The 26,058-nt window shown below is 38.2% G+C and overlaps 6 protein-coding genes and 1 long non-coding RNA gene across 11 annotated transcripts; 4 read left to right on the top strand and 3 right to left on the bottom strand.

Moving 5' to 3' along the window:
- Positions 1–125: 125 nt before the first annotated feature.
- LOC123466754 lies at positions 126–2,385 on the top strand. Its single transcript, XM_045166926.1, has 8 exons — positions 126–455; positions 708–809; positions 891–1,026; positions 1,100–1,185; positions 1,266–1,457; positions 1,525–1,696; positions 1,879–1,964; positions 2,030–2,385. The coding sequence occupies exons 1-8, from the start codon at positions 230–232 to the stop codon at positions 2,233–2,235; spliced, it is 1,206 nt and encodes a 401-aa protein (XP_045022861.1). The 5' UTR covers positions 126–229; the 3' UTR covers positions 2,236–2,385.
- A 246-nt stretch (positions 2,386–2,631) lies between these two features.
- Positions 2,632–4,977, bottom strand: LOC123466395 (GPI transamidase component PIG-S-like). 4 transcript variants are annotated; one of them, XM_045166921.1, is made up of 10 exons: positions 4,865–4,977; positions 4,744–4,806; positions 4,448–4,690; positions 4,156–4,377; positions 3,959–4,092; positions 3,657–3,894; positions 3,370–3,596; positions 3,170–3,292; positions 2,873–3,096; positions 2,632–2,798 (listed from the first exon to the last, which is right to left on the bottom strand). In XM_045166921.1, the coding sequence occupies exons 2-10, from the start codon at positions 4,790–4,792 to the stop codon at positions 2,708–2,710; spliced, it is 1,551 nt and encodes a 516-aa protein (XP_045022856.1). In that variant the 5' UTR covers positions 4,793–4,806; positions 4,865–4,977; the 3' UTR covers positions 2,632–2,707. The 4 variants fall into 4 exon arrangements, with proteins under 4 accessions (XP_045022856.1, XP_045022859.1, XP_045022858.1 ...); XM_045166924.1 differs by having other exon boundaries at positions 3,657–3,833; positions 3,928–4,092; positions 4,865–4,973; XM_045166923.1 differs by having other exon boundaries at positions 4,870–4,954.
- A 5,632-nt stretch (positions 4,978–10,609) lies between these two features.
- On the top strand, positions 10,610–11,985 carry LOC116920117. The gene is made up of 4 exons (XM_032926174.2): positions 10,610–10,699; positions 10,768–10,867; positions 10,927–11,283; positions 11,354–11,985. Exons 1-4 carry the CDS (start codon positions 10,616–10,618, stop codon positions 11,983–11,985), a joined length of 1,173 nt encoding a protein of 390 aa, XP_032782065.2. The 5' UTR covers positions 10,610–10,615.
- A 1,448-nt stretch (positions 11,986–13,433) lies between these two features.
- Positions 13,434–24,586, bottom strand: LOC116920118. Its single transcript, XM_045166947.1, has 12 exons — positions 24,400–24,586; positions 24,250–24,336; positions 23,979–24,173; positions 23,571–23,681; positions 23,228–23,502; positions 15,624–15,805; positions 15,490–15,557; positions 15,028–15,320; positions 14,850–14,967; positions 14,254–14,445; positions 13,867–13,955; positions 13,434–13,676 (listed from the first exon to the last, which is right to left on the bottom strand). Exons 1-12 carry the CDS (start codon positions 24,584–24,586, stop codon positions 13,434–13,436), a joined length of 2,040 nt encoding a protein of 679 aa, XP_045022882.1.
- On the bottom strand, positions 16,299–18,633 carry LOC116923543. 2 transcript variants are annotated; one of them, XM_045166942.1, is made up of 6 exons: positions 18,574–18,633; positions 18,077–18,303; positions 17,737–17,988; positions 16,953–17,670; positions 16,672–16,834; positions 16,299–16,591 (listed from the first exon to the last, which is right to left on the bottom strand). In XM_045166942.1, the coding sequence occupies exons 4-6, from the start codon at positions 17,316–17,318 to the stop codon at positions 16,386–16,388; spliced, it is 735 nt and encodes a 244-aa protein (XP_045022877.1). In that variant the 5' UTR covers positions 17,319–17,670; positions 17,737–17,988; positions 18,077–18,303; positions 18,574–18,633; the 3' UTR covers positions 16,299–16,385. Both variants share the same exon structure in this region; 1 of them encodes a protein (XP_045022877.1).
- Positions 18,918–19,741, top strand: LOC123466775. Its single transcript, XR_006641534.1, has 4 exons — positions 18,918–19,116; positions 19,186–19,275; positions 19,339–19,428; positions 19,489–19,741. It is a non-coding gene; the product is annotated as an uncharacterized LOC123466775 (long non-coding RNA).
- LOC123466774 lies at positions 20,331–21,505 on the top strand. Its single transcript, XM_045166943.1, has 2 exons — positions 20,331–20,493; positions 20,576–21,505. Exon 2 carries the CDS (start codon positions 20,660–20,662, stop codon positions 21,167–21,169), a length of 510 nt encoding a protein of 169 aa, XP_045022878.1. The 5' UTR covers positions 20,331–20,493; positions 20,576–20,659; the 3' UTR covers positions 21,170–21,505.
- Positions 24,587–26,058: the final 1,472 nt, after the last annotated feature.

Consider the following 26,058-nt stretch of genomic DNA (forward strand, 5'->3'; position numbering starts at 1 on the left):
GAAAGGTGATTTTCAGCGGCATCAACGTAAAACCTTTAATTGCACAACATCACGGACGTGAATCAGCTGGCGAAGGCATTTTAAAAGTCTTATCGAAGCTAGTCTTACGTGAAACGTTTCTTATCAGTGGGTTTCATGCCAAAGCACTATCATCACCCAAAGTAACAAACGGCAGCAGCATACCAGTCTGTGATTTTGTATTGTTTTCTTGCAACTTCCCTAAAAAAACATGATAGAAGTTAAAGTGTGGAGTTCCACGTTTTTGATCGTGCTAATTGCTAATTGTTCTCTCATTGCCAGCAGTTATGCTGCAGTGCCTCCTCTTGGTGATGCAAATTGTAAGGAGGGGAGCTGCGATTCAGCCAATTGTGCAAGTGTTGACTGCAGTTTTGGTAAAATGATGAACGATCCGAGTAGCCCCTGTGGATGTTGCAAGCTCTGCATTTTTTACATTGGTAACGAGTAAAAGCTTGTTCAATTGTGTTTACTAACCGTATTAGATACCAGCTGGCCTGTAAACTGTTGAGAAAGTATAAACGATGTTGCATTTTTTTTCTTTCTCGTCCTCACTCTCCTTATCAGATTACAATACCATGTTTGTTTCCTGATACTCTGCCTTTTCCTGTTTATAGTTGGCGATTTCGAGCAATTGCGTGCGAACTTGGTACGGCATATGGTATACTAATTACCTCTATTTGTTCTTATAGGAGAAAACGAAGCTTGTGGTGTCAATATGAATAACCGAGAATGTGGACCAGGTCTAACCTGTGCAGTCCAGAACCCGGGATCGGAGTATAAATGCGTAAAATGTCAGTTTTTTTAAAGCAAAGCATTTGGGATTTGATACGTGTTGCATGTGTTATAATAAAAGTGTATTATTTTGAATTCAGTGGAGACGGATTGTTTCAAAGCCCAGACGGATTATGACGATCGGAAATCAAGCGGTTCCTTGGGAATGTACGAAACACGCCCCAGGTGTGACGACAATGGAGAATTCATTGCAAGAAAGTGTCAGCCAGGCAGCAGGTTAATAAAATTTATGTTTTGCAACTGAAAGTTTTACGTTTCTCCTAAAAACTACATTGCGATCAATTTCTAGTTGTTATTGCGTCGACGTGGCAAACAACCGAATTTTTGGCGAATCTCCGCCCAGTTACGCTACCAGTGACGTAGCAATGAATTGCGGTATGTTTCGTTCCACCAAGAAATGGCATTTTCCCAATAGCGAAAGTTTAATTTAAAACAAAGAAAAATTATTCATTTAGAATGTTCACGAGCATATCAGGTGGCAGCGCAGCAGGACTCGCTACGTACCGTACAGTTCCCTCACTGCTTACCAAACGGAAACTATGACCTGCTGCAGTGTGTAAATCAAGCCTGCTTTTGTATTGACTCTGCCAACCAAACCCTGACGTCCTCTATTCAACCCATCACAGCCATTATGGAGCTCCCTTGCTGTAATTATTTATACGGATAGACCCTACTCTATTTTGAATGATTTGTGATTTTCTAAACCCCGAAAAGATAAAGCCGATCTGCACACACCCAATTATTACCGGCCTTGCGAATTGGAGAGGATAAAGGCTAAGATGTTAACTAACAGCTACAACCGTCAAAATATTACATTGATTGGAATAGAACAACCAGATTGCTCACCTGATGGATTCTACCAGCCCCTTATTCTAACCAAGTCCACGTATGCTAATTAGCTTACCTTATCATTTTTAAGAAGTAGAAGCTGTAGAAACTGCAGCGTTTATCATGAATTCATTCTTAAACAGTGCATGTTGTTTACTATAAGGCAGAACTTGTTTGAATCTTTATGAATAATCGAAATCCATTACCCCATTTAACGTCTTAACCATCACATTTTTTCAGAGTTTACTGCGCAGATCCTTATGGAGAAAAGATAGAACATTTTGAAATCGAGAAAGAATCAGCGAATGCCAACTCCATGAACTGCAGTCAGTACCAAAGTAAACAAAATGGAGGAAAGCGAATTTCTTAAAATTTTTGCTTCTTTCAATAGAATGTGCAAGAACGCGGTATTGGCTAACCGACCAGAATGTAGCCAAACCGTTTTGCTGTACCAATGGTAATTATCGACCAATCCAATGCCGCGGAGGGGTATGTTTCTGCGTCGATCCTGATGGAAATCAGATTGGGATCGAAGTTCAAACGGACAAGTTAACCGAGTTAAAATGTTATCAACAGGATCAGTATCCTAACTGTTGATATTTTTTATTTTAAATACCGATCGAACTAAATTAATTCTGCAAATTTTTCATGTTTGAATCCTAACATTAAATCGTTCAAAAACCTTGCCTTTTTAATGCAAATCTGATGTAACCTTTCTGTAGAGAAATATAGTGCAGACAACAACAATTTAAGAAAATATTTTGCTCTCCGAAAGCCTACTCTGTTTACATTCAAAATACTGAATCAATGGCACCAAAACCCAAAATACGGATCACAAAACATCATTTAAGGCTATCGGACAAATCTTACTAAGCGCAGGCGGGTACAACGTCTATCTCGGAGAAGATCTAATGTAGTTAGAAGGTGGGCACAGCTGAATCTACACATCAAATTGTAAAATGCAAAATAAAATAAAATAAAAACATAAAGGGGTAAAGATGTTTAGACATTTAATCCTGTTTAATACAAAGTTTCATTTCAAAATACTAAGGAATCAGAACACAATACGTTAACGTTTTAGGAAATGCATGTAGACCGATCGTAACGACAGGAGAACTGGAATGCCTATCGGAAGAAATAGGGGAATATAAATTGCATACCTAAGAAAAAGACCAAAAGTTTCAATTAAAAAATTATTAAAAAGTTAAAACAAATTATACAAAAGAAGCCATACTTCTGATCTTCAGGGAAATATAACAAGGCCAAAAGCGAAGGATCAAAGAAAGCCTTTTCCGCGCACACATTAGCTACTTTAGCATCTCGGTACGCCTGTTGCAGGTTGCCGTTTTGAATGGCTCTTCTGGCGGCATCAACCATTTTGACGGAAGTGACAACCAAGTCTTTTATTTCTTCACTGACAACGATATTGCCGATTTGTTCTAATAACTGCGACAGAGACTAAAACGTTTGAAAGAATTCAACATATTTTAAAAATACACACATAATTAGAAAATAAGATAATCTGTTTTACTTTGAGAGTAATCATAGCTTGATTTAAAAATTGAATCGTACGGCGTCTTGTCAACAAATATAGTTCCCAAGCGTGAACACCAGATTCATCATAATCCAAGGAGACGTAAGAATCCTCGATATTCTTTTTAGGAAAGTAAACGAAATTTCTTCAAAGCTTTCAAATAGTAGCGCCGTTAATATTACAAATCACACAATTACCTGCAGGGAGAAAACACCAAGTGCATTTCTTAATTGGCAAAGGGCAAGTCCAGCAAAGGAATGTTCTATTCCGTTGACAATTTGTAAACCTCCACCATTCCAACGTGGACTGAGAACCGAGTTTGTTGTGATGGGTGACGAGCTTTTGAAGATGTACATTGGTGACTGTTCTTCATGAGGAACATACAGTACCCAGTGGAAAGTAGGATCAGATGACAGCTGGTTTCCTGGGTTGAGCACAACAATTTGTTACAAAATGTGCAGTGCACTTTAAAAGATAATGATACCTAATCGTGGCTCCAGTATATTGATGAGGGAGACAACTTTCTCTTCATTAAGGATGAAAGCATTGTTATCAGTACTGTAATCTGCTCCTATGTGTCCATTTCCAATGTAAACAACTTGAGACGATATTGAAAGGTCAGAAACATGGCGGAACTTCTTTGAAAATGCAGCAAAATTTTCTAAGATCATAAATGAATTATTATCAGGTGTTTTCCACAAGCAAAGCAAATAATCTAAAAACTATGGTAAAACATGTATAAAAACATTTTGTACCCTCAAACATGGAAACAAGACTAGGATGTACCATATTTAGGTTGGACGTTGCAAAAGTTAGAAGAACATTATATTGATTGGAAATTGGAAGGTTTGCAATAGAATTTTCATGAAGATTATAAGTTGACAAGATTGAAGCCAACATGCTGCAAAAGGATTTAAAATCTGTTTTCAAAAATTTGGTTTGTTGATACATTTTTGTTGTATAACATTTCAAGATAAGTATACTTGTTTCTTCCGAAATGTACAGGAAATTGTGCCTTCCTATATAGACTTTCCCAGACGGTAAATAATGAGATGGTACTTGAACAATGGATAAACCATCTAGCAGATTGTTTTCTGATAGTTCTTCAAAGCCAACATCAATGGCATCAATTGAATTTTGTGAAAGGAGTATGTTAACCTCTTTTGGATTCAGAGGATAAGGAACAATGCTGAAATTGTAACTTGCTAAATGATTAAGATCACTGTTAGCTTGGAGTTAACAGCATTATACTCAATAATGTTCCAAATAACTCACAAAGCTCCTCAGATTCAGATAGATCATTTTGTAGTTTCTTCACTAACACTGAAGCATCTTCAGTGGTTTTGAACAGAATATGAAATCTTTGGTCATTTTCAGACAATGTTACCATATTAGACAGTTCTTCCAAAGGTAGATAAGCACGTTGCACTGTTGTTGTATTCCACCATACTGGTACACCAATTCCCAAAAGTATGACTATGAATGTCAAAGCAGCTCCAATTGAGTGAGAATGGGTATCTTAAAGAACATGTTAGTTATTCAAAAGATTAACTTAAATCACAAAATTTTACCTTGGGAAACAGGGGTCGTGCTGTGATTTTTCATTAGTAGGGATGCCATAAAAGAAGAATAATCTAAAAACAAAAATTCTATAAAGTCTATTTTACCCAACCAAAGTAACTTCGTTATTACTTAACTTGTCCTAAAAGTACAGACACAAATACTGAACTGTTCTGTATTCTACTGGTTGACAGAATAAAAATAAGTGGAGTCCACGGCGCTCTAGTGTCAAATAGTGGTATTACGCCGTGTATACCAGGTGGCGCAGAGTCTTCTCGCTCTATAGTGCTGAGATTGCCTTTATATTTGCCTTAAAAATATTATTACATTTATTAATACATGGATATCTGTCCAGCACTTCTGAGCATCTTTTCCAACACCACGATACTAGATGTAACATATATTTTCCGCCTCGTTTTATTGGGCGAGAGGGTGAATAAATTGTCGGACCTATTGATCCTCCAGCTCGGTCAACAGGATCCACACACTTTTGGGTTTATCATTTGAAAAACATTTAAAATAACTTGATTGGTAGAGAAGAGCCAAAGTTAAATTTTCTTTTTTCTTTTCTTTTTTTATTTCCGTAGTTTGTTTATATCCGTAGATCCGTGATGTGACTACTTTGTGTGGAATGACACAATGTGGAAAAAACGTCGCTCTTCCACACTCTGCGCCACCTGGTATCCACGGCGTAATAGCACTATTTGACACTAGAGCACCGTGGACTCCACGGTGCAATATCACTACTTGACACTAGAGCGCCGTGGACTCCACGGTGCAATAGGCGCGACCATAAAATAATAGTTACAGTGCCGGTCCAGTTATAGAACCGCCTAGCTATGGAACCGGCTCGGTTATCGAACCGATTTTTCTTTGCCGTGTTTCAGCGCTACCGTTGGCCGTATTATGTACTATATCGATTTTCTATGGCGGGAATGAATGGGTTTTGCCTTTTAAAACATGCAAAAAAATAGTACTGTAATGGGTTTTATCTTTTTAGGCAATGTTGTACATTGGTTCAATGACCCACCTAATAATAATAGGCGGTAAAGTTATTCATACAAATACAATAATAATAGGCGGTAAAGTTATTCATACCAAATACAACAGAATAAAATGGCTTCCACTATTCATTCTTATCTTCTAGCACCTTGTTCCATTCCAGTCCTTCTACCAACTCTAATTTCTTTTTCCTTCTGGTATGACAACAGTTCTTCTAGTTCATCAAACCACTTCCTCTGTGGATGGTCCCCCACCAATGAAGATACACTAGTATCTCACCATTCATAGCCATAGACTATATTACACATATATTAAAAATCTTTTTAAGTTAGTCATAGCAACGGTTCGAACACGGGACTATAGATCCATGACGAACAGCATTACCACTCTGCTATGTGCCCTTACATTCTAAGACCGTCAAAGTTTGAGGGATGAAAGAACCAACGATAGGTGGCACTAAGATCGGGTGCTTGGTTATAGAACCATTCAGTTATAGAACCGCGCACAGGCCGGTTCTATAACTGGACCGGCACTGTATTTTAGAATCACAATGGGTGTGTCCAGACGGTATCCGATTGAATTACTTTCGATCACGTGATCTCTGACAACCAATGATGTTGCGGAAATATTAGTCGCAAGTGAAACCACTTCAGGCTGTACAAGAACTTTGATAATCAGCTGTTCGAAAAATAATTCGATTGGATACCGACTGGACGCACCCAATGTTGCCCAAATTAGTAAGGCAATGTTGCCATCATTAAATGTAGCGACCCGATTAGCCATAATCGGGTTAACCACCCGCCCCGCCGCGGGAAAAGGCAATCGGGCTGAAACGGGGGGCCACAGCCAGGGCGGGGCAAAAATCGAGGTTGACCCGCTTGCCCCGACGCCATTTGCAAAAATGGCACCTGAATTCAAACTACGAATTTGGGTCGGGTTTTTATCAAACACAAACTTCAACTATTCACGGACTGTGTTCCGATCTCGCTGTCGTCTAAATCGGACCTTCTAGCGGGAAAAATCGGATCTATGTCCGATTTTTCCACAAGATGCCATTTTATATTCTTTCACTAGGCGGCTCTAGTGATCGGACGTACATCCGTTCTCCAAAAATTTCGAATTCAAAATCAATGGGCATTATTGAACGGGCATTGATCCGTTCACGGAAACGCCAATTCGTCAACAACCGGTCTGTGGCGGGCGTTCCAATTTTGTGTGATTGTTTAGCTATGTTGTCATTATTTACGTTTATTGTTTTTGTTTTTTTCTTTTGATTTGGTTTTAAAGTTAGTTGTATTTGTGTTTGTATTTTTAAAATCTGTATATATGTTTAAAAGAATAAACTTTTTTAGTGAAAAAAAAATTGCTGTATCCTGTATTTCATTTCTTTTAGAACCATGAAACAAATTTTACATTAGAACAGAAGTAAGAATATATTATTATTTGATAGGTAATATTAATGAATTTCTTACCATTTAACGAATTTTATTTAGGATTAGTGAAATGCATAAAATTTTTACAGTCTTACTCAGCCAAAGCTTTAAATTTGCATTCAGTGTGTTGGCTGCGTTTTCCATCCACGTTGGGAAGTACACTTTTTTATTAAGAAGGTAACCTATTGTGGCATTGTAAAAAAATTAACACACTTATCAAACAGGTAACTTATTTCACAAAATTGTAATGTTATAGCCCTGACATCACTCTTTTATTTTCCCTTTTCAAGGTATCGGAATCCCACTAGGTTGACCGGGGCAACAACCAACAATTGAATAGTCAATTAGAAAGCAACCTTCTAAGCCTAGCATCAATAACTAAGAATAAACCATTAAAGCTAATTAGGTATTTTTCAATGTAAAAATGTAATTAAATAATGAAATAATCAAAACAATTTGTTCGTGTCACTCTTCACTCATTGTATTTGCTTTATGTTGTTTATGAATAAAACACTTTTGCGCCATTACTTTTGTTAGTGTACCCTCCAAAAATGTCCCTTTTTTCTTTCGTGCATACCTTTGAAAAAAAAAGTCGCACGAACTTGTAATCTTTTTCCCCGTTAAAAGAATAAGCTCAAGTTCATTTTTGTGCAATCAAATTATTTTTTACCCTACTTTTATTCCCTAAATTTTGTGTTTTTCTGCGACCCAAATTTTGTTTTTTCATTCCATAGAAAACTTATTATAGTAGAACGACTATAGCTGTATTTTTCGACCACTGGTGGCGCATGTTGCATGTCCCACCAGGCAACTAATACTCCTACATATCTTCTATGAGACTGAAATGACTAGCTGCAGGAGTATTAGTAGCCTGGTGGGACATGCAACAGGGCAAAAAAAGGGACATTTTTGGGGGGTACACTAACAAAAGTAATGGCGGCGCGAAACTGGGAAAAGGGGGAAATTTTGTACACCTGAACGCACATATACCGTTCAGGATATAATACGCTCATAGATGCGCCACACATCAAATAATAGCAAACTCATCGATGAGTATGCTGATTTTATTTTTAATTTCGTATCTTTTACGCCTGATCCGTAAAGTTAAAAAAAAGGGGGGGACGTAGTGCCATAAGAGGCCATGTAAAAAGGGACGAAAAACGACAAAGTGCACAATAATTTGGGTGGGTACTGTACATTCTTGGTAATTTAAAACGTTGGAATAATAATAATGAGAAGTTAGAATTCAAATTTGAATTACGCGCGTCATCAAAATGGCCGCCGCAATGGATGCCGGGAAGGGGCAAAGGGGGGTACATTTTATTGGAATTTGTGGTTCTTAAACTATAAAAATCGAAGTAAAATATCACATCAAAACATGCTAAAGATAATAAAGAATCTCAATAATATATTTTCTGTTTATTTTGGTGTATATTAGTAACCAAACAACGTACCCAAAAATATCTGTTTTTCAACATAACTTCATTTCAACAATAATCATTGTTTCCAACATTTTCGCAGCGAGGGCAGGAGTACCAGAAGAGGACAAGAAGAACGTCAAGGTGGCAATTGAAGACCGTGCTGAAGGCCAAGTGGTCACGGTGAAGAGAGAGGAAGAGGAAGAATTCGTTCTTCAGGTATTGGAGTCAAAATTCTAAGCAAGTGTGGCAAGAAGACATCATCAAGAAGATTTATGTTAACTGAGACCACCCCAAAGGGAAGAAGTTGAATTTTAATTTCAAGTCGTTAAAGGTGTGCGATTACGCAAAAATACAGTCTTTTTGTTTCTTCTTAAATTAATTTTTGTGTTGCTTTCTCAGACACAATATTGCCTTGGGATATCCCACTATAATTGTTATTTAGACAAATTTTTCAGATCACCAGTGAAACTCCACAACAAAAATGGCTGCCAAGAGGTTGAATCAAGCAACGTTGGCGGTGACCATAAAAGTTTTGGAGAAAGAACTTCATAAAAACTTGAAAAATTATTAAACCGCAACTTCTGAAAACAAATTGCAGGAAGCTGAAACTGCATTTGAGCTAGCCGATGACAGGATGAAAAGGCTAATCAAGAATTACGAAACAATCATCCCTATGTTGGATGCCCTCGAAGTTCAACAGAAGTACCTGGTGCAGCATTAAGAGTTCATCGACCGTTTCCACAAAATAAGCATCGACTGGAGGAAAAAGAAACCAGTAGAAAAAACAAGTATGGCAAGCCCCACACTTCAAGTTGCAGCTCCAAGTGGAAGCAATACACCTCAAGTACTACCGTTACTCCACCGATGAATGCGATGCAACTATGACTATGACAAGGCAACAGCCTTGTCATGTGGACAGGCAACACAAACTTCAACTGTTCACGGACTATGTTCCGATCTCACTGTCGTCTAAATCGGACCTTCTAGCGGGAAAAATCGGATCTATGTCCGATTTTTCCGCAAGATGCCATTTAATATTCTTTCACTAGACGGCTCTAGTGATCGGACGTACATCCGTTCTCCAAAAATTTTGAATTTTAAATCAATGGGCATTATTGAACGGGCATTGATCCGTTCACGGAAACGCCAATTTGTCAACAACCGGTTTTTAAATGGCGAAATCCAATTTATATGAATCACTGAATTGAAAAGAAAACCAATGCTTTATTTTATCCTTCTTTTAGTCTTGAGAAATGGCAAGTAGCACGATAGAGGCGAAACAATTATTTGCAGCAGAGGCTGCATTATCTAATAAGGACAAACCTGCTGTAACGTGGGATTTGGGAAAAAGATGGGACGCCATGAATTCAATTGAAAAACTTCAAGATAAATTGAGTACAATGGGAGTACATTCAGTTTTAATAATGGTGGCCGAAAATCCAAAGAAACAACCCACCAGAAAAATGCATAGCAAAGGAGGCCTTAATGATCTGGTCCATAACACTGCGATTGGAAAAGCATTTGCTATAGAATTACTGAAGTTTAATCCAAAATGTAATCCGAACTGATGGATAGTTAACCAACTATTATTAATCTCAACTTTACTTTGCAGGGTCTGAACCGGAAAATTTTTTGAGCAGGAAAAGAAAATTGGTTGACGATCACACCAAATTTCAGTTGAAAACTACTCCACCCGGTTCAGCCCAAGAGGTCAACAATGATGAAACCTTTAATGGTGATTTTGAGGTAGAAATCTTCTTTCTCCAGTACTGTCCTTGTATTTTAACTAAATAACACATTCACATTACAGGTTGTGCATGTCCAACAAGAGGAAACCCTGGCAACTTTATCAGATTTGAGACCAAACACACCGGCCCCTGGTTTCAATGCAGACCAATTGTTGTCATCCATTAATAACAACTCACAGGTAAAGAGAATAATACTCTTTTACAGAAACATTTTTTTTTCAATTTATAATTAATTTTTTTTTTGTTTTATTATTATAGGGTGTACATTTGCAAACTAACATGCCTGTAGCAGGCCCAAATCAAATTGCTGCTGGCCCATCCAACATGTGCGCTAACTACGAAGACTTATTGGCTGATTTCCATGTAATAAGTCTGTACAATTGACACATGATAATATGTCTATTATATCATTATTGTTGTTTTATTCTTAGATGCAAGAAATTGAACGGTTTCGGCACCCCATCACAACATTTACCTATCGGTTCAATGGACAAACTAAAGCGGAATATTTAGTGGGCCCTGTCAGAACAGGTGTGTATTTCGGCCTAGATTTTGATCGATTTAATTTCTACGTATTGATCTTTCTTTAGATCCGAAAATAACCAGAGGAAGTAAGCTGAAGGCTTATGAAGATTACATGACGGATCGTCGTCCAGTGTCCGCTACAATGTACGCACTCGTTCGCGATGCTATCGCTCTGCTGGACGGTGGACAAGGGTCATTGCATGACATTCTTGAGAAATTGTACGCATCTCAATTTATCAAAAGAACATTTGGCGGAAAGACACCAATGAAGCCAAAGTTGGTGATTGCTTTGTCCTCATACATACTACCTAAGTTAGTAAGTGAAGACAATCCATGTGTGTCAGTCAACCGCATTTCTGACGGGCCCTCTCAAAAAACTATCTACACTTACAAATTCCAGTCTTACAACAAAGAGGACCTAGGTAAGAAATTTTATAATAACATTTTATTTTTAAATTTCAATGAGTGAAATTATTTTATTGTTTACTGTAGAAAAAATTCCCCAAAGAGACTGTAAAAGCAAGAAAACATCGAGTTATAGGGGAAAAACACCTGTTCAATCATCAGATCTCGCTGTTAAAGAAATATTACCTTATTCTCCTCCCATTACTCCATCTCCTGTTTTTACCATTCCTGGCGCCAAAACATTGCCGGCGAGTACCCCGAATTCATTTGAAAGAAAACTTCCACATTCCGCTTCGCCAATTAGTCATTTCGCCATTTCGTCAATTATTCCGGGAGACTCTCCGGAAGACATTCCGGGAGACTCTCCGGAAGACATTCCGGGAGACTCTCCGGAAGACATTCCGGGAGACTCTCCAGAAGACATTCCGGGAGACTTTCCGGTAAACATTCTGGAAGATATTCCGGAAGACCAAAAACTAGTCAAAACATCGCTTAAGGAACAAAGTACGGTATTATATCTATTAGGAGAAGAAGATGTCCCAATTGAAGATCGCACTTACAGGAATTTTCCTATAATGATCCAAATACCATCTGACCTTGAACCAGTATGCCAAACTTTTTTCTTCTCAGTTCCAAAAACATGGAGCGAGGATAAATTCAGCAACATCGCTATTGAATGGATTCGTAAACTTGTAGAGAACGAACAGTTTCAAGAGTAGCATAGTTGTTCACTCAACAGCGTTCCTTGATTAAGGTTTTTAAAGAGTCTGATACAAAACTACCTGTTTCTTGTGTTTCTTAAAATGAGTAAGATGAACATTATGGAATGATTTACTTGTGTACCCACATATAACAATATAACCGAGAATTTTATTTGCAATAAAATGCTTTGGAGCTCTGAAAACAATTGTTTTTTTTGTAAAAAGCTTATTAGTCATAGGTGAATTTACCAATCTAGTATTGTGTAAGAAAATAAACGAAACTTTCTAGAAATGTGTCATATTTTTTTTCTGGGACTTGTCCTTTCGGATCTTCTTACTTCGCCTAGGTGGTGGAGGTACCGGAACTTCTTCCAGCGCCGAGAGGGCATTCGATGCATCCAATTCTGCGCTGCCGTCAACCACCGGTGGTGATGTTGTAGTTTCTTCAGTATCAGCAGGAAGCATTGGAATGGAGTCACTGTTTGGGATCAAAGGATTCAAATGACACTTAAGGAAGTAGTATTCTGGTCGAAATATTGGCATTTTTTCCATTGTCTTTTTCTTCTGGGCAATTGAAAATTGTATGTATTTTCTTTAATTCTTTTTATACTAATAAATACATCAGTGTAAACCGAGAAATATAAGATTTGCGTGAAATGTAGAATGCCACACTGAGAATTTGAAAATCCCTCTCTTTTTTCTCGATTGCCCTTGGATGACTGTGATTGGCGGAGACTTTTCCAATAAATTTAACAATAAAAAGTCCATTAAAATTATTTTCAAATAGATCACTAGATACACCATGAAATGAGCATCATGAAAAATTCAATGTTTTTATAAAATAATTACTATATAAGGTCAAACGAGAGCTTTTAAAAATATGGTTTTTGACGTTTTCCCCTCCTCCAGAAATAGTTGTAAAATTTCTAAATTTAATTGTGGGTAAACTAATCAACAAAAAATGATAAATTTTACAGAAATGAATACAACTCATCGAGTTCTATCGATTTGTGTGAAATTTACATTGAAAGATGTGAAAGGACAAATTGTGAAAAAAAAAACGGAACACTTTTACTTTTCCCATTTTTGCCATCTAGCCCTATACTGGACCCTGTTGATAAAAACGGAAAAAGAAAAAGTGTTCAGTTTCTCTTTTCACAATTTTTCCTTTCACATTTTTCAACGTAAATTTCACTCAAATCGATAGAACTCGATAAGCTGTATTCATTTCTGTAAAATGTATCATTTTTTGTTGATTAGTTTACCCACAATTAAATTTAAAAATTTTTCAACTATTTCTGGAGAAGGGGAAAACGTCAATAACCATTTTTTTAAAAGCTCTCGTTTGACCTTATATAGTAAATTTTTTATAAAAACATTGAACTTTTGATGATGATCCTTTCATCGTTCATCTACTTAGAAGAATTTCACACAGACAATTCTGAATTAAAGAGAAGCATTAACGTTTATTCATCACACTTTTCATGGTAATCAATTTCAAAATCCTCGTCAATCGGAAAAATTTCATCACATGCTTCATCTTCCTTATTTTCGTCTTCCTCACTGCTGTCTTCATCTTCATCTGCTTTAAAATGCGCTTGAAAACGAGTAGTGGCAGAGGCCAAAATCATTCTTACTTTCTCGAGTTCTTCGGTTATGAGTACGACACACGCACGAGCTTCCTGGATCGCTTCTGGATAGATTATTGTCTGTAAAACATGTTAATAGGTTTACTGTATAGAAACAACATAAAAAAACACTTAAAGATACTAATGACCATACTTCGTCCTCAGAAATTTCTATGCAGTCTTCAATATAGCTTTGAACAATAGTTTGTTTAATAGCTAGGTCGTCTGTTAAGTTTACATGCAAGTCTTGGAAATACTTGACAAATGCTACCATTTCTCTTTTTGTTTGAATGATTTCCTCTTGCCAGCGTTCACTCAGCATCCAGGTATCAATAAGATTGTAGCGTGTAGTCAAATTCACTACGTTTTCACAAATTTAAAAAATAATTCGCAATTAGCTATAGATTTTAAAAAATTCGATTGATTAGCATTACTTTTATTCGTTTCATTCCAAGGAAAAAGCCCAGTCGCATACATTTCTCTTGTAATTTGGTAATCGCTCTTTTCGTTTATCAGATCTAATAGAGCGTAAGCTTTACTGTTGACTTGTTCCATCTTGGAACGAAATTTTTCCCTTACAGAGGTAGAGTCTAAATGCCAAGCAAAAAATTAGTTTTAAAGGTTTGTTTAGCTAAAGCAATGCATTGTCTTATTTTACCTCCGTACTGGCTCATTTGCTTTCGAGCCCAAGCTGCAGTCATGCGGTAACCTTCTAGATCCGATTTGAAGGACCCCGGCAATTTTTTTTCATTTTTCTTTATGTTGACGCCTTCGTCGGAGAATTCGCGTGATGAAATTGTCTGATTAACAGCATTACTTTTCACCATAGTATCAAGGGGTGTAGTTGAATCTAAAAATGAAGTGTTATTTTGATATTTAAGCTTTATGTTTCATATGTTCACTTACTTTTCTTATCTAAGGCTGATTCTTGCAAGTGTTTAAGGGTAATTGGCAGGTCTTTTTCTTGTAAACCACACAATGCTAGAGAGTTTTGTAGTTTCCTAGAAAATTCAGTCACTTTCTTGCTTGCCTGGTTATAAAAAAACATCAGTAAAATCAACATATACAAATACTAAATAATAAAGGAATTAGATATTACCTTAGCTAATCTCTTTACCAAGGAGTTCACCATGCCCTGTTCTTTATCTTCATTATGATAAAATATCGCTTCGGTGAGGTGATCTCGGCGAGCTTAATTAATTTAAGGGTTTTTCTTTATTAGTTAATTGATAATGTTCTTCAGAAACTACTTACAAGCTGGACTCATGTGTTTAGTAACGGACCCATATCTGGATAATTTAGCGAACACTTGTTCCTGCTCTTCTCCTAATGATGCCGCTGCTCCATGTTTCCACCTACCATTATGAAGAACCTAAAATAAAAGGACAATTTAATATTTAAAAAATTATGTTCGATAGTTAAGCTAAATTACCTGGCAGTCCCAAACATGGGTCCTACCATGAAGAACGGAAAGGAAACCTGTCATTTCATTACTCATGCGATCAAAATTTTCATGATCCGGATGGCCCACTGAAAGTTTCGAAACATCTTTCGCAAATGTTGAATAGTTACAGATCACGTCGTAACAAAAATATAGGTATCCTAGTGCCCATAAAATTTTATGAAAGTGATGTACGAAACGGTAACTTTCACCCGTTTTTAAGTTTCCAGTTACAAGGATGTTCAAGTGTCTACAGCAAGCAGAACCAAGTCCGGTTTCGTCTTGAGTGCGAAATCGAGCACTACTTTCTCGCCCGGCTTTGTACTTGCTATTTCCGCATGAATCGTGTCCCCTTTTCTACATAATCGTGTAAGCATGCGTTACGTATATACGCTAAATGAAAAGTGCTATTTTTAATATAAAGTACCTGAGGCTTGAACGAGTTTATAACTTCAATGTGCCGTTTAATGTCTTCATCAAACTCGATTCCTTCATTGCCGTCCAGAGATTCCATGTAGCCGCTGTGAAAGACAAGTAAAGTATCAATAAAATATTTATGCTCTGTTTAATTTTGTCATCTATATAACCTTCCGGCAGACTCGTATCGATATAGCTTCATTACTACGTCAAAATGGGAGTACAGGCAAGGTCCCACGCAGCATTTACATTTCATCTTTTCCCGTTTTTTTATATCAACTTCAATTCTGTGGCGAGCATAAGAGAAGTAGGTACTCGCCATTTTGAACATTACAGGGTTAATGGTACCAATCTAAATAGAAATATTAGTTCGATAAGAAGATTTTAATAAAATTTATGTGTAGTGTAACAATACCCAGCTGGCACAGGTCACTGCTAGAAAGTGACCATGAAACGACCTCTTTTGGCTTGGTAACAACCCGAAGTAAAAACCAGGTCATGTCCGATTTACTGTCTATTGCACACGCCTGGTCACGACCAATTGAAATTATTAGGTAATGACCCAGTGTGTGTAATAAACTGTGAAGTGGTGCCAACCTGGTTTAACTCGGGTAGTGACCAAGCAAAAACAGGTAGTTTAATGATCACTTCCCAGCAATGACCTGTGCCAGCTGCGGATCAAGAGAAAAACGGTTTACAACTTGATTTACTTCCACAGTTCTTTGTATTTTTGCTTCTGGAACCGGATACAAATAAAAACAATTATTAAAATAAATGAAAATGATACAATTTGAGAAAATTTCTTTTAGGAAAAATGAAATATTGAAAAGTGAGATCTTCTTAGTCTTCTTATTTTGTTTCTTCTTAGTTTGTTTCTTCTTAGTTTACTTCTTCCCATTGCCTTTATTGGAGACGGACGAACTAGCCGAGTTTTAAATGTTGGATACTGCGGATCTGTTGGATCCACTGGTTCCGGCAACCGGGGAATCCGACAGACTTGGAACACACGACTCAACGACGTTTGCAGTGTCTTCAGCGCGCTGGACTCGACGTTTTGACTTGAAAATCCAATCTTGGGAAGCCTTTTCAATGTCAGGATCGTTGACATCTGCATACTTTTTGTTTGCCTTTACCGTTCCTGCAAATTAGAAAAGGAATTGAATTTGTAGTTTAAATTAATTAATTGAAAAGTAATGGGACTAAATGGCAGTCACTTACTAACAACGAGAGAGAAGCAATTTGATCCTTTTACGGCTATTTTCTTCTTATCTCTTCCTATCCACGACAACTCGCAGCCAAATTTGTCCGTCACAAGGGCTGCCCATATACGGCGGACGAAGTCACCAAGGTCACTGCCACCCAATGTCGAATATTTTGAAACCTAAACAAAGAGGAACAAAAGGAAATTAACAGCCAATCTTTAAATAAAAAATTGGATTAACATAATTTTCACAAACACAGGGAAGGGAACTGGACTAAAAAACCCCATTGAAACCTACCAGTTTGATGCAATTGCGTTTGTCCATCAAAAGATCCTCCAGCATCTGCCAGCTGTCACAGTCGTCAACAGGCAACTTCATAACTTCGTCGAAGAGGTCTTCAATGTGTTGGTTGTCCTGGAAGGCCAACAGTCGATCAATTTTCTGTTCCACTCGATTAACACATTCGAGGATCTCGCATGATTTCTTCAACGTCAGCCGAGAAACATTCTTGTCCAAGGAGGATTCTTGAGCAATCGCGGGTTTCTTGGGGGAAGATGAAGTATTGTTATCGACAAAAAGACGCCTCTTGGAGCCAGGAGAAGCTGCGACATGCTGATGACTGGAAACTGAAGACGACATTGGAGCCGGAAGCTGGTGGTTCATGTCAAGGAGGGGAGAGAGGGCTTAATACCAAGTGGCTGCTTGAAACGACTGATGGTTTCGACACCATCCTTCTGCGTGTTGAAGATCTTGGAGAAAACCGTTTTCGCGAGATTGTTCAAATGACGGGATTTGTTTGCACTGGCTTTAGCAGTGACAGGCTTTTCAGCAACCGTGTTGACAGCGTTTGTCTTGGTAGCGTTTACCTTGGCAGCGTTTGTCTTTAAAAGGTTGGACTTGGCAGCGTTTGCCTTTGCAATGTTGATCTCGTTGGTTTTTTTCTCGGCTGCTGACTTGCCTTGACTTTGGACAGGACTCTCTCGTAAAGTGGTAACTTCATTCTCCGATTCTAGATCTGAAAAATAAATCACATGAACATTGACATAAATCAGACTTAACACACACCGACATAAATACACACCTTCATCCAAAGCTGGTAAGGTGTCTTCAATCGTTTCGTCGGGAGACGAGTCGCTATCCTCCTCTGAACTGATAGCGCACTTTTGGGTTGATGTTGAAGGGCCGTTTGTGATTGATCTCTTTTCCATTGTAGGGCTGAACCGAAGAGGCGGTAAAGATCTTCTTTTCTTCGGCTTTTCCACATCCGAAGTAAGCAAATCAGAATCAGGGTTCAACGCTCTTTTTTCCCACCCTCTGGCAACTTTCCAGTCATCTGTCGAAATAAATAAAATAACATAATGTATAATTAATCGTTAAATTAAGATGTATACGAGCTACGATTATTCCTACGGAAAACTTACCACAAATTTTAAGCAACATGTAAGGATAACTGGGCCAATTTGAGTCGGGAGTTTGGTGACTTCTTACAGCCTTTTCCAATTTCGGTCCCTTGAAGTTTGGATAAAACATGACATCTTGGTCCACTCTCCAATTTTCGGAAACCGTTGCTACTTCTTCCGCCGATGAAGTATAGAGGATCACCACCAAAAACTTGTGTGCTTCTGGCAGCAAAATTGACATTTCCATTCTACGACAAAAAATATAAATAAAATAGTAAAGACTAAGTTAAGGCTAACAATTAGACGCAGAAACAAACAGTGACCACAAAAGCACAAAATGATAAAGCAAACTTTGCAAAGCAAAATTTAGCAAAGCAAAATTTGCACAAAGCCTAACCAGCAAAACTAAAAACGTGCATAGCTAGCAATTTTGTCGAATGTAAACAAATCTGGTGCATCTCAGATTACAACAATGTACCAATTCACAAATAAGATTTATTCAAAAGTGACAAACTTACCAAAATGAATTTTATAGGTGAATTTGTGGAAATCACAACAAATAACTCGATAAATGATGGAGGAAAAAAATCACAACCGCCATTAGACACAGCGAAAAATTTTGTGAGTGGCTCTGAATGACGCAACGTTGCCATTCCATTGACTTTGAAATAGAGCAATTTAGTTTCAACGTTTTGTCTTAAATATTTATTTAAAACGTGACCGTGAATTTTTAAATCAATTTGGTGGCATAATTACTATTTTATACAACATTTGTTATTCGAAATTATGGGGTTGGTCATTGGTGCAACGATGTGTGATTCTTACTAATTGATTTATAAATGGCGTCGTCATGCTTCAGTCTTCAGTGTTTTTCCGGAGTGAACTTTTATCTAAACAACGAATAAAACTAGTGAAATAGTGACAACTGAAGTGATTCCCGGAACAAATACTTGAATTTCAATTGTCACAAATCAAACAAATTTGGACTTTGTGTCATGCAACAAAATCTTTTCTTCTCATCCCGATTGTTTCTTCAAGTGCTATAGTGTTTGACATACAAGGTAAATCTGTGTTTGTATTTTTATCATTTCTGAGCTAACGACGATGTATTTTTCTTCTATGAACGACAGCTTCTCTGCTTTAATATGTTTGGGACAATAATAGTTATGTGCCACTTGAATGTTTTCAATTGAATTAACCATCACCATCAATTACCCGAGGTAAGCTTAATACTTTTGCTTTAATCTATATCCGTTATATTTTAATTTGTGTTATATTCTCAGGTTAGAATTCTTTCCATTAAATTGGCGTAATCTTCCAGGGTAAACAAGACCTCTATGAAGTAAAATTCTTCGATTTGCACTACTGGACAGGTTAGCAACATGTTGTGAAAAGTTGTTTACTCATAATTTAATATAGAGTTTTGTTTTTAGTTTACCGTCCCTGTTTGACCTGGATATCTATTTAATTGAAATTTATCAAGGCTTCACATCTTTATCTGCCAGATGTAATAACTGATGAGTAACATAGCTCAGCCGACACCACTCGTGATCCTCGAGGATTTGCAGTCAAATTTTACACCGAAGAAGGCAACTGGGATTTAGTCGGAAACAACCCCCCATATTTATTATTCGTGATCATATTCTCTTTCCGAGCTTTATTCATACTCAGAAACGCAATCCAGTAATCCATTTGAAGGTAAGTTTAATCATTTTGAGAGAAAGTAGGACTCAGTATTTAATTTGGTTTATTTACATTGAATACGTACTAGGACCCTGATATGTTCTGGTATTTCATATCTCTTCGACCAGAAACGACTCATTAAGTTTGTTTTATGTTTTCCGATCGTGGGACTCCAGATTGTTATCGTTTCATGAACGGTTACGAATCGCATACCTTTAAGTTAGTTAATGCAGAAGGCAAGCCAGTGTACTGCAAATTTCATTTCAAGGTATTGACAAATTATTGAAAATTGTTTTATTCATAGGATTCTAACGAGTTATGTATTTCTTAGACCGATGAAGGGATTCGTAATTTAGATGCGGGCAAAGCTCATCAACTTACTTCCGATGATCCAGACTATGCAACTCCTGATCTGTATAAAGCCATTTCTAAAGCAGATTTTCCTTCCTGGTCCGTAAAAATTTAAGTGATGACCTTTGAAGAAGCAGAAAAGTTCAAATGGAACCCCTTTGATTTAACTAAAGTAATTTCATTCTTTTTCAACAGTCCCAAAGATCATTGTATAATTTTTAAAAATTATTACCAGGTCTGGCCGCAGGCAGATTTTCCATTAATTCCAATTGGCCGTTTCCGAAATGTAAATCGATCTTGGACCGCAACCCAATAGATTACTTTGCTGAAGTTCAACAAATTGCCTTTAGTCCAGCTTATAATTAACCCTTATAATTAACACATCGGCTATCCTATATTGCAAGGTAGCCTGAAATTTATTATCTGTTTATTTATTTTCAACATTGAAATTTTTGACGGATTGATGCTTAACATTTATTTTTTTAGGCTACAATGGAGGAACCATCCAAAAGAAGAAAGTTAGTAGTTAAGAGGAGATAGTTGATTAACAGATTCAACCAAGAGTTTGCTATGCTCGGTGGACAGCTGGACGGCGAACTGCTTGTCAGCCCGCGCCAAAACGTTCTGCTGGTTGGGGAAGATGTTGTGAATAGCGCAGACGAAGATGCCGATGATGAAAGAGATGACAACGAGGACGCACCGCTTTCCTTGAACAATGACGAGATGTCTGAGACTTCGGGCCATTCAAGCTCAAGAGATGTAAACCAATGGTCTCCAACATCAATCAATTTCAACGACTTACCCCAAAGTCAAAATGACGATGAAAATCATGCTTATAATAATCGTTCAGAATCCTTGTTGGAGTCCGATTCTGATGCAACACCTCAATCTACTACAGATGAAAGCGAACAATCCGGTGACGAAAGCATAGACTTGGAGGATTGGGACGACATCGATGCCATTCTAAATGCAGAAGCGGAGCCAATTGATCAAGATGTGGAGCTGAAAGAGTTTTTGGCCGATTGGTTAACGAAAGAAGACGTCTCGGGCGCAGCCGCCGACAGGTTTATCAAAGTTTGAAAGACCTTCGTCATCAAGGCCCCACATTCACTTTCTTGCCAAACTGTTCAAGAACCCTACTGAAGACTCCACGCAAAGTATCTGTTATTCCGCTATCGGGCGGAGGTGTTTAAAATCACTTTGGGTTAGAAAAAAGAATTCAACATCAACTTGGGCGACGTCTACTCAACAAGATTCCTTCCGTCGTGAGAGGGCGCGCGAACACGGATGGATTGCCGCTGAGTAAAAGCAGCTTAAGTCATTTTCATCCCATTCTGTTTCTGTTAGAAGGAGAGCAAACTCCTTTCCTTGTCGGAATTTACCATGGACATCAGAAGCCTGCAAGTGCAAACGAATTATTGAGAATGTTCGTGGAAGAAGCCTCCAGTTTGCAGAGTAATGGCATTACTCATCGTGGTCTTGTACTTGGGTCTCAAATCTTAAACTTCAATCTTGATGCTGTAGACCGCTCATTTATCTGCGGGATCGTGGGTAATTCCGGCTACTACTCGTGTCCGAAGTGTGTCACAGAAGGTTTTTATTATGTTACACCGGGAAAACATAAAGGCAGAGTAACGTATCCTGATATGGAAGCAGCACTACGAACTCATCAGACATTTGTAGACCGTGAACAACCAGACCATCACGTTAGATTATCCGTATTGGAAGACCTTTCCATTGATATGGTTCTCGATTTCCCAATTGACTACCAACACCTAGTCTGTCTGGGAGTAATGCGGAAGCTTCTCAAAACCTGGGTGAAACGATCGACATCTGTCCATCTAATCAGCAAAGAAAATGTGGAAGAAATTTCGCGCAGGTTAATAGCGATACGCAAATCAGTCCCAAGCGAATTCGTTAGGCAACCGCGCTCTCTTGTCGACCTTCCAAGGTGGAAAGCCACCGAGTTTAGACAGTTCTTACTTTACTGGGGCCCTGTTGTTTTGAAAGATATCCTTCCCGCTCCATTATATAACCATATTCTTTGCCTCCATCTAGCAATGAAAATTTTGGTATCCGTAAAATTATGTTTTCATTACAACAATTACAGTAAGAAATTGCTTCGCAACTTTGTATCTGAAAGCCGTAAATTGTATGGTCCTGAATTTGTTGTTTATAATGTTCATGGACTCATCCACCTTCCTGGAGATGTACTCCGTTTCGGCCCTGTCGATAACTTCAGCTGTTTCCCGTTCGAAAACTTTCTACAGCAGATTAAGAAAAAAATTCGTCGCAGTCAAAACCCTTTGGCACAGGTACTTAAAAGGCTGGCAGAAGCGGCAAGTTGTAAAAAGCTATCCACCCCTGTCAACGTCCCTTCATTACTGTTGTCTAATTCCCATTGTCGTGGCCCTTTACCTGATGGTAACGATGTTCTTTTCGAAGCAAAGCAGTATAGAACTGCTGTACTTGATCCCTGGCGATTAACTACTAGAGCCCCTAACAACTGTGTCTTCATCAACGATGGAACAATTGTATGTATTCAAAATGTTATGCAAGTTGGTGATGATGTAGAAATTGTTGGTCTCCGTTTTCTCGAGCCCGAACCGCTTTTGGAATCTCCTTTTGATGCAAATGGTGTCCTTCAAACGTACCGTGTGAATACTAATTTAATCAGTCCCCTAATAAGCTACCCAATTGAAAATGTAAAATGCAAAGCATATGCGATTCCTATGTCCTGGCAATTATATGATTTTGACGAGGAGGCGGAAGAAACCAGCCATTTTGCTATTTTTCCTTTACTGATGGAAGACAAGTACTGATAGAAGTTAAATAAACAAATTTTCATTGAAAATTTTATTTTGAATTTATTTTTCTTCTAATATAGAGTCGAAATAGAGTTTACTAGCAAACAGTTCCAAAAAACAATTAATTTGTTATGGTAACTTGTTGGGAAATTAAGATAGTGAAAAGGTAGTGACCAGGTAAAATCAGCAGCCAACTGCTTTAAACCTTTTATGGTACCTTCTTGGGAATTTGAGGCAGTGAAAACGTAGTGACCAGGTATTGACAATCAGCAGCATAAAGGATGGTAGCGACAAGTTGGCCAAATAGCGTTATGGTCACGACCCAGCCAACGATGTGCCAGCTGGGTAGCAGTACTCTTCCTGATTCAGTCGCCATTTTCTCGAGCACTTCTAAATATTTCATGGCAGCGGTCGAAGGGGTCTTATGTTTTAAATGGAACCATTTGACCAGAACAGATTTGGTAAACAGAGTGCAACTTCTAGTGGGAGAACCTGGCCACAGTCCCGATATTACATAGTCTGGCATGGAAGCCAGAACCGGTTCCTTATGATATTCGCAACTCGTATTAAGGCATCGAAATGATGCGCCATTGAGATCAAATCGGCCTATATTTCAAAGTAATAAGTGAATGATACTGTCTTTCAATTATATAATAAAATGCTTTGTCGCTCACCTTCGCTAGTACAAACAATCATTGAAACTTCTTTTGAAGGTTCTAAGTTTAGCGAGTTCTTTAAATGACAACTATTGCATTCCAACGGGACAAAGCAGGGAACAGGTACATCTGGAAAGATTCATATCAGATTTACGATTTATATTATATATGTCATAATAGAAATTTATTTCATCAATTACTTACCTTTAACTACAACAACATATTCTGTCATATCCCAAAATTCTTTTGCTTTTAACTTAACCACATTCGTACTCTGCATAAGATCACGATTGTGAAGAGTAGTTGATGTATGGAAAGCAATGTCACATTGGCTGCAATAAACCTTGACACAGGTTGTACAGTGGATGTAGTTGGAATTAATCCCTTTCTTGCAAATCCAACAGGTAGATGGGACAGTGGCATAACTTTCAATCCATGCCTTCATGGCAATATTGAGATTGTCTTCCCAATCCTTTGATATCTGAGCCATACGCTTGGCATGTTGCTTGTTCACAGTAATCTTTTCCTTGCGTAGCAATTCTTCGTTCTCCATGTCTCTGTTTGTGAAATGATGTTCTTCTTGAACATCTCTTAGAATACTTTCCAGGACTGTAGAAGATTCTGAAATATGAAATAAACAAATAAATTAACTTCTTTCCCATAGGTGTGCTTTAATAGGTAGACCTATAACCTATACTTTCAAATAACACAGGGTAATCATCCGTTCCCACATTAAATAGAGGGGAGTCAGTAGTCCAATTAGGGACTTCTATTCCTGTGAAGACTGTAATGTGAAAAAGAATAACAAGTAAATGTGAATTCATGTTTTAATAATATGAAATTTCACCTTTTCTTGACTTTTTGTTGACTGAGGGATCTGGCGGATCACGTTTCTTATATACCCGGGTCGACGCATGAAAAGATGCGGGCTGTTTGCATTTTTCTTTTCTAATTTCCCTTTTTAAATCTTGTACAACCAGCTTACAAATACTTTTGTCTATTGAATTTCCCTTTTTTTGCTTTGTTTTTGCCATTTAAAAACCGGTTGTTGACGATTTGGCGTTTCCGTGAACGGATCAATGCCCGTTCAATAATGCCCATTGATTTTGAATTCAAAATTTTTCGAGAACGGATGTACGTCCGATCACTAGAGCCGTCTAGTGAAAGAATATTAAATGGCATCTTGCGGAAAAATCGGACATAGATCCGATTTTTCCCGCTAGAAGGTCCGATTTAGACGACAGTGAGATCGGAACATAGTCCGTGAACAGTTGAAGTTTGTGTTGGGACAGGGCCATGCTTTGAACCTCGGCAGTTTAGACCAACACACAGCTCAGAATGAAGCAATTATGGAGATCTTGACAAGAAAACTGCCAATTGAGCTAAAATCTCGATGGCATGGCGAAACAAGGGAGTTTCACAAGACATTAACAGATTTCTTTACCTTCATCGACTCAATAGCTGGAGATTGGGAGTATGCTTACTCAACCGAGAAGCAAGAAAAGAAGAAAGCCAAACCAGAAGCAAGGGAAAAGACGCAAAGAGTAACGTTTGACACGTTTGCCACACCTATGGCAGCTAAACTAGCAGTCACAGGCACTGCTACAGAATATCATAAAAACAGGAAACAGAATACTGCGGTCAAAAGAAGATGTTTATTCTGCAATGATAAACATTCCCCGGCCAAATGTGATATCACCCTAGAGAAGAAACTTGAGCTAATCAAGAAAGAAAAAAGGTGTTGGAAATGCCAGGGGAAAAATCATCAGGTGAGAGAGTGTTGGAGTACAAGCAGGTGCTACAAGTGCGGACAGGGTCACCACACGTCTATCTGCAACAAGGCAGTTAAGCCGAAATCGGTGACAGCAACTGTGGCAGCGTCTCCAATGTTAAAAGTAGCAGATGGCGCTCCTTTCTCAATCGAAGCACGCCTATTTGGTGGCGTATACGTCCAAACGGCAACGGTGGTAGTGGAGGGCCCAAACGGGTGGCATAAAGCTATCGCCTATATCGATCAAGGATCGAATGCAACCCTTGTTAGGAGTGAATTAGCACAGACTTTAGGGCTACAAGAAGTCGGGAAAATCAAACTGAAGCTGCAAGCAGTGGGACACATCCATCCAGAAAAGGAAAGAAGCGTTAGAAAGCTACGACTTCGCGGAACAATCCCACAGGCGGAAGATATTGAACTTGAAGCAATAGAGCAACCTGAAATCGGGAAAATTGCTGGGTCAAGTAAGACAGAATTCGTCAGCGAACTTTTGGAGTCAAGGATACCAACTAGTCGACGACAGTATACTGAGCGGAAAAGCAGGACCCTGCCAAATAGACGTCTTGATCGGAGCGAATCAAGTTTGGAAGGTTCTCGGCTCAAAACAGATCGTGTCGAATACAGGTATTCGAGCGATAGAAAGTAAATTGGGATGGCTACTACTAGGGCAAGATGAGAAGGTGGCGATATCGTCTACAACGGCTATCAGCTTTCTCGCTAAACTAGCTTTTAAGC

Source organism: Daphnia magna, unplaced genomic scaffold (genome assembly GCF_020631705.1).
Source record: "Daphnia magna isolate NIES unplaced genomic scaffold, ASM2063170v1.1 Dm_contigs117, whole genome shotgun sequence".
Classification (NCBI taxonomy): domain Eukaryota; kingdom Metazoa; phylum Arthropoda; class Branchiopoda; order Diplostraca; family Daphniidae; genus Daphnia; species Daphnia magna.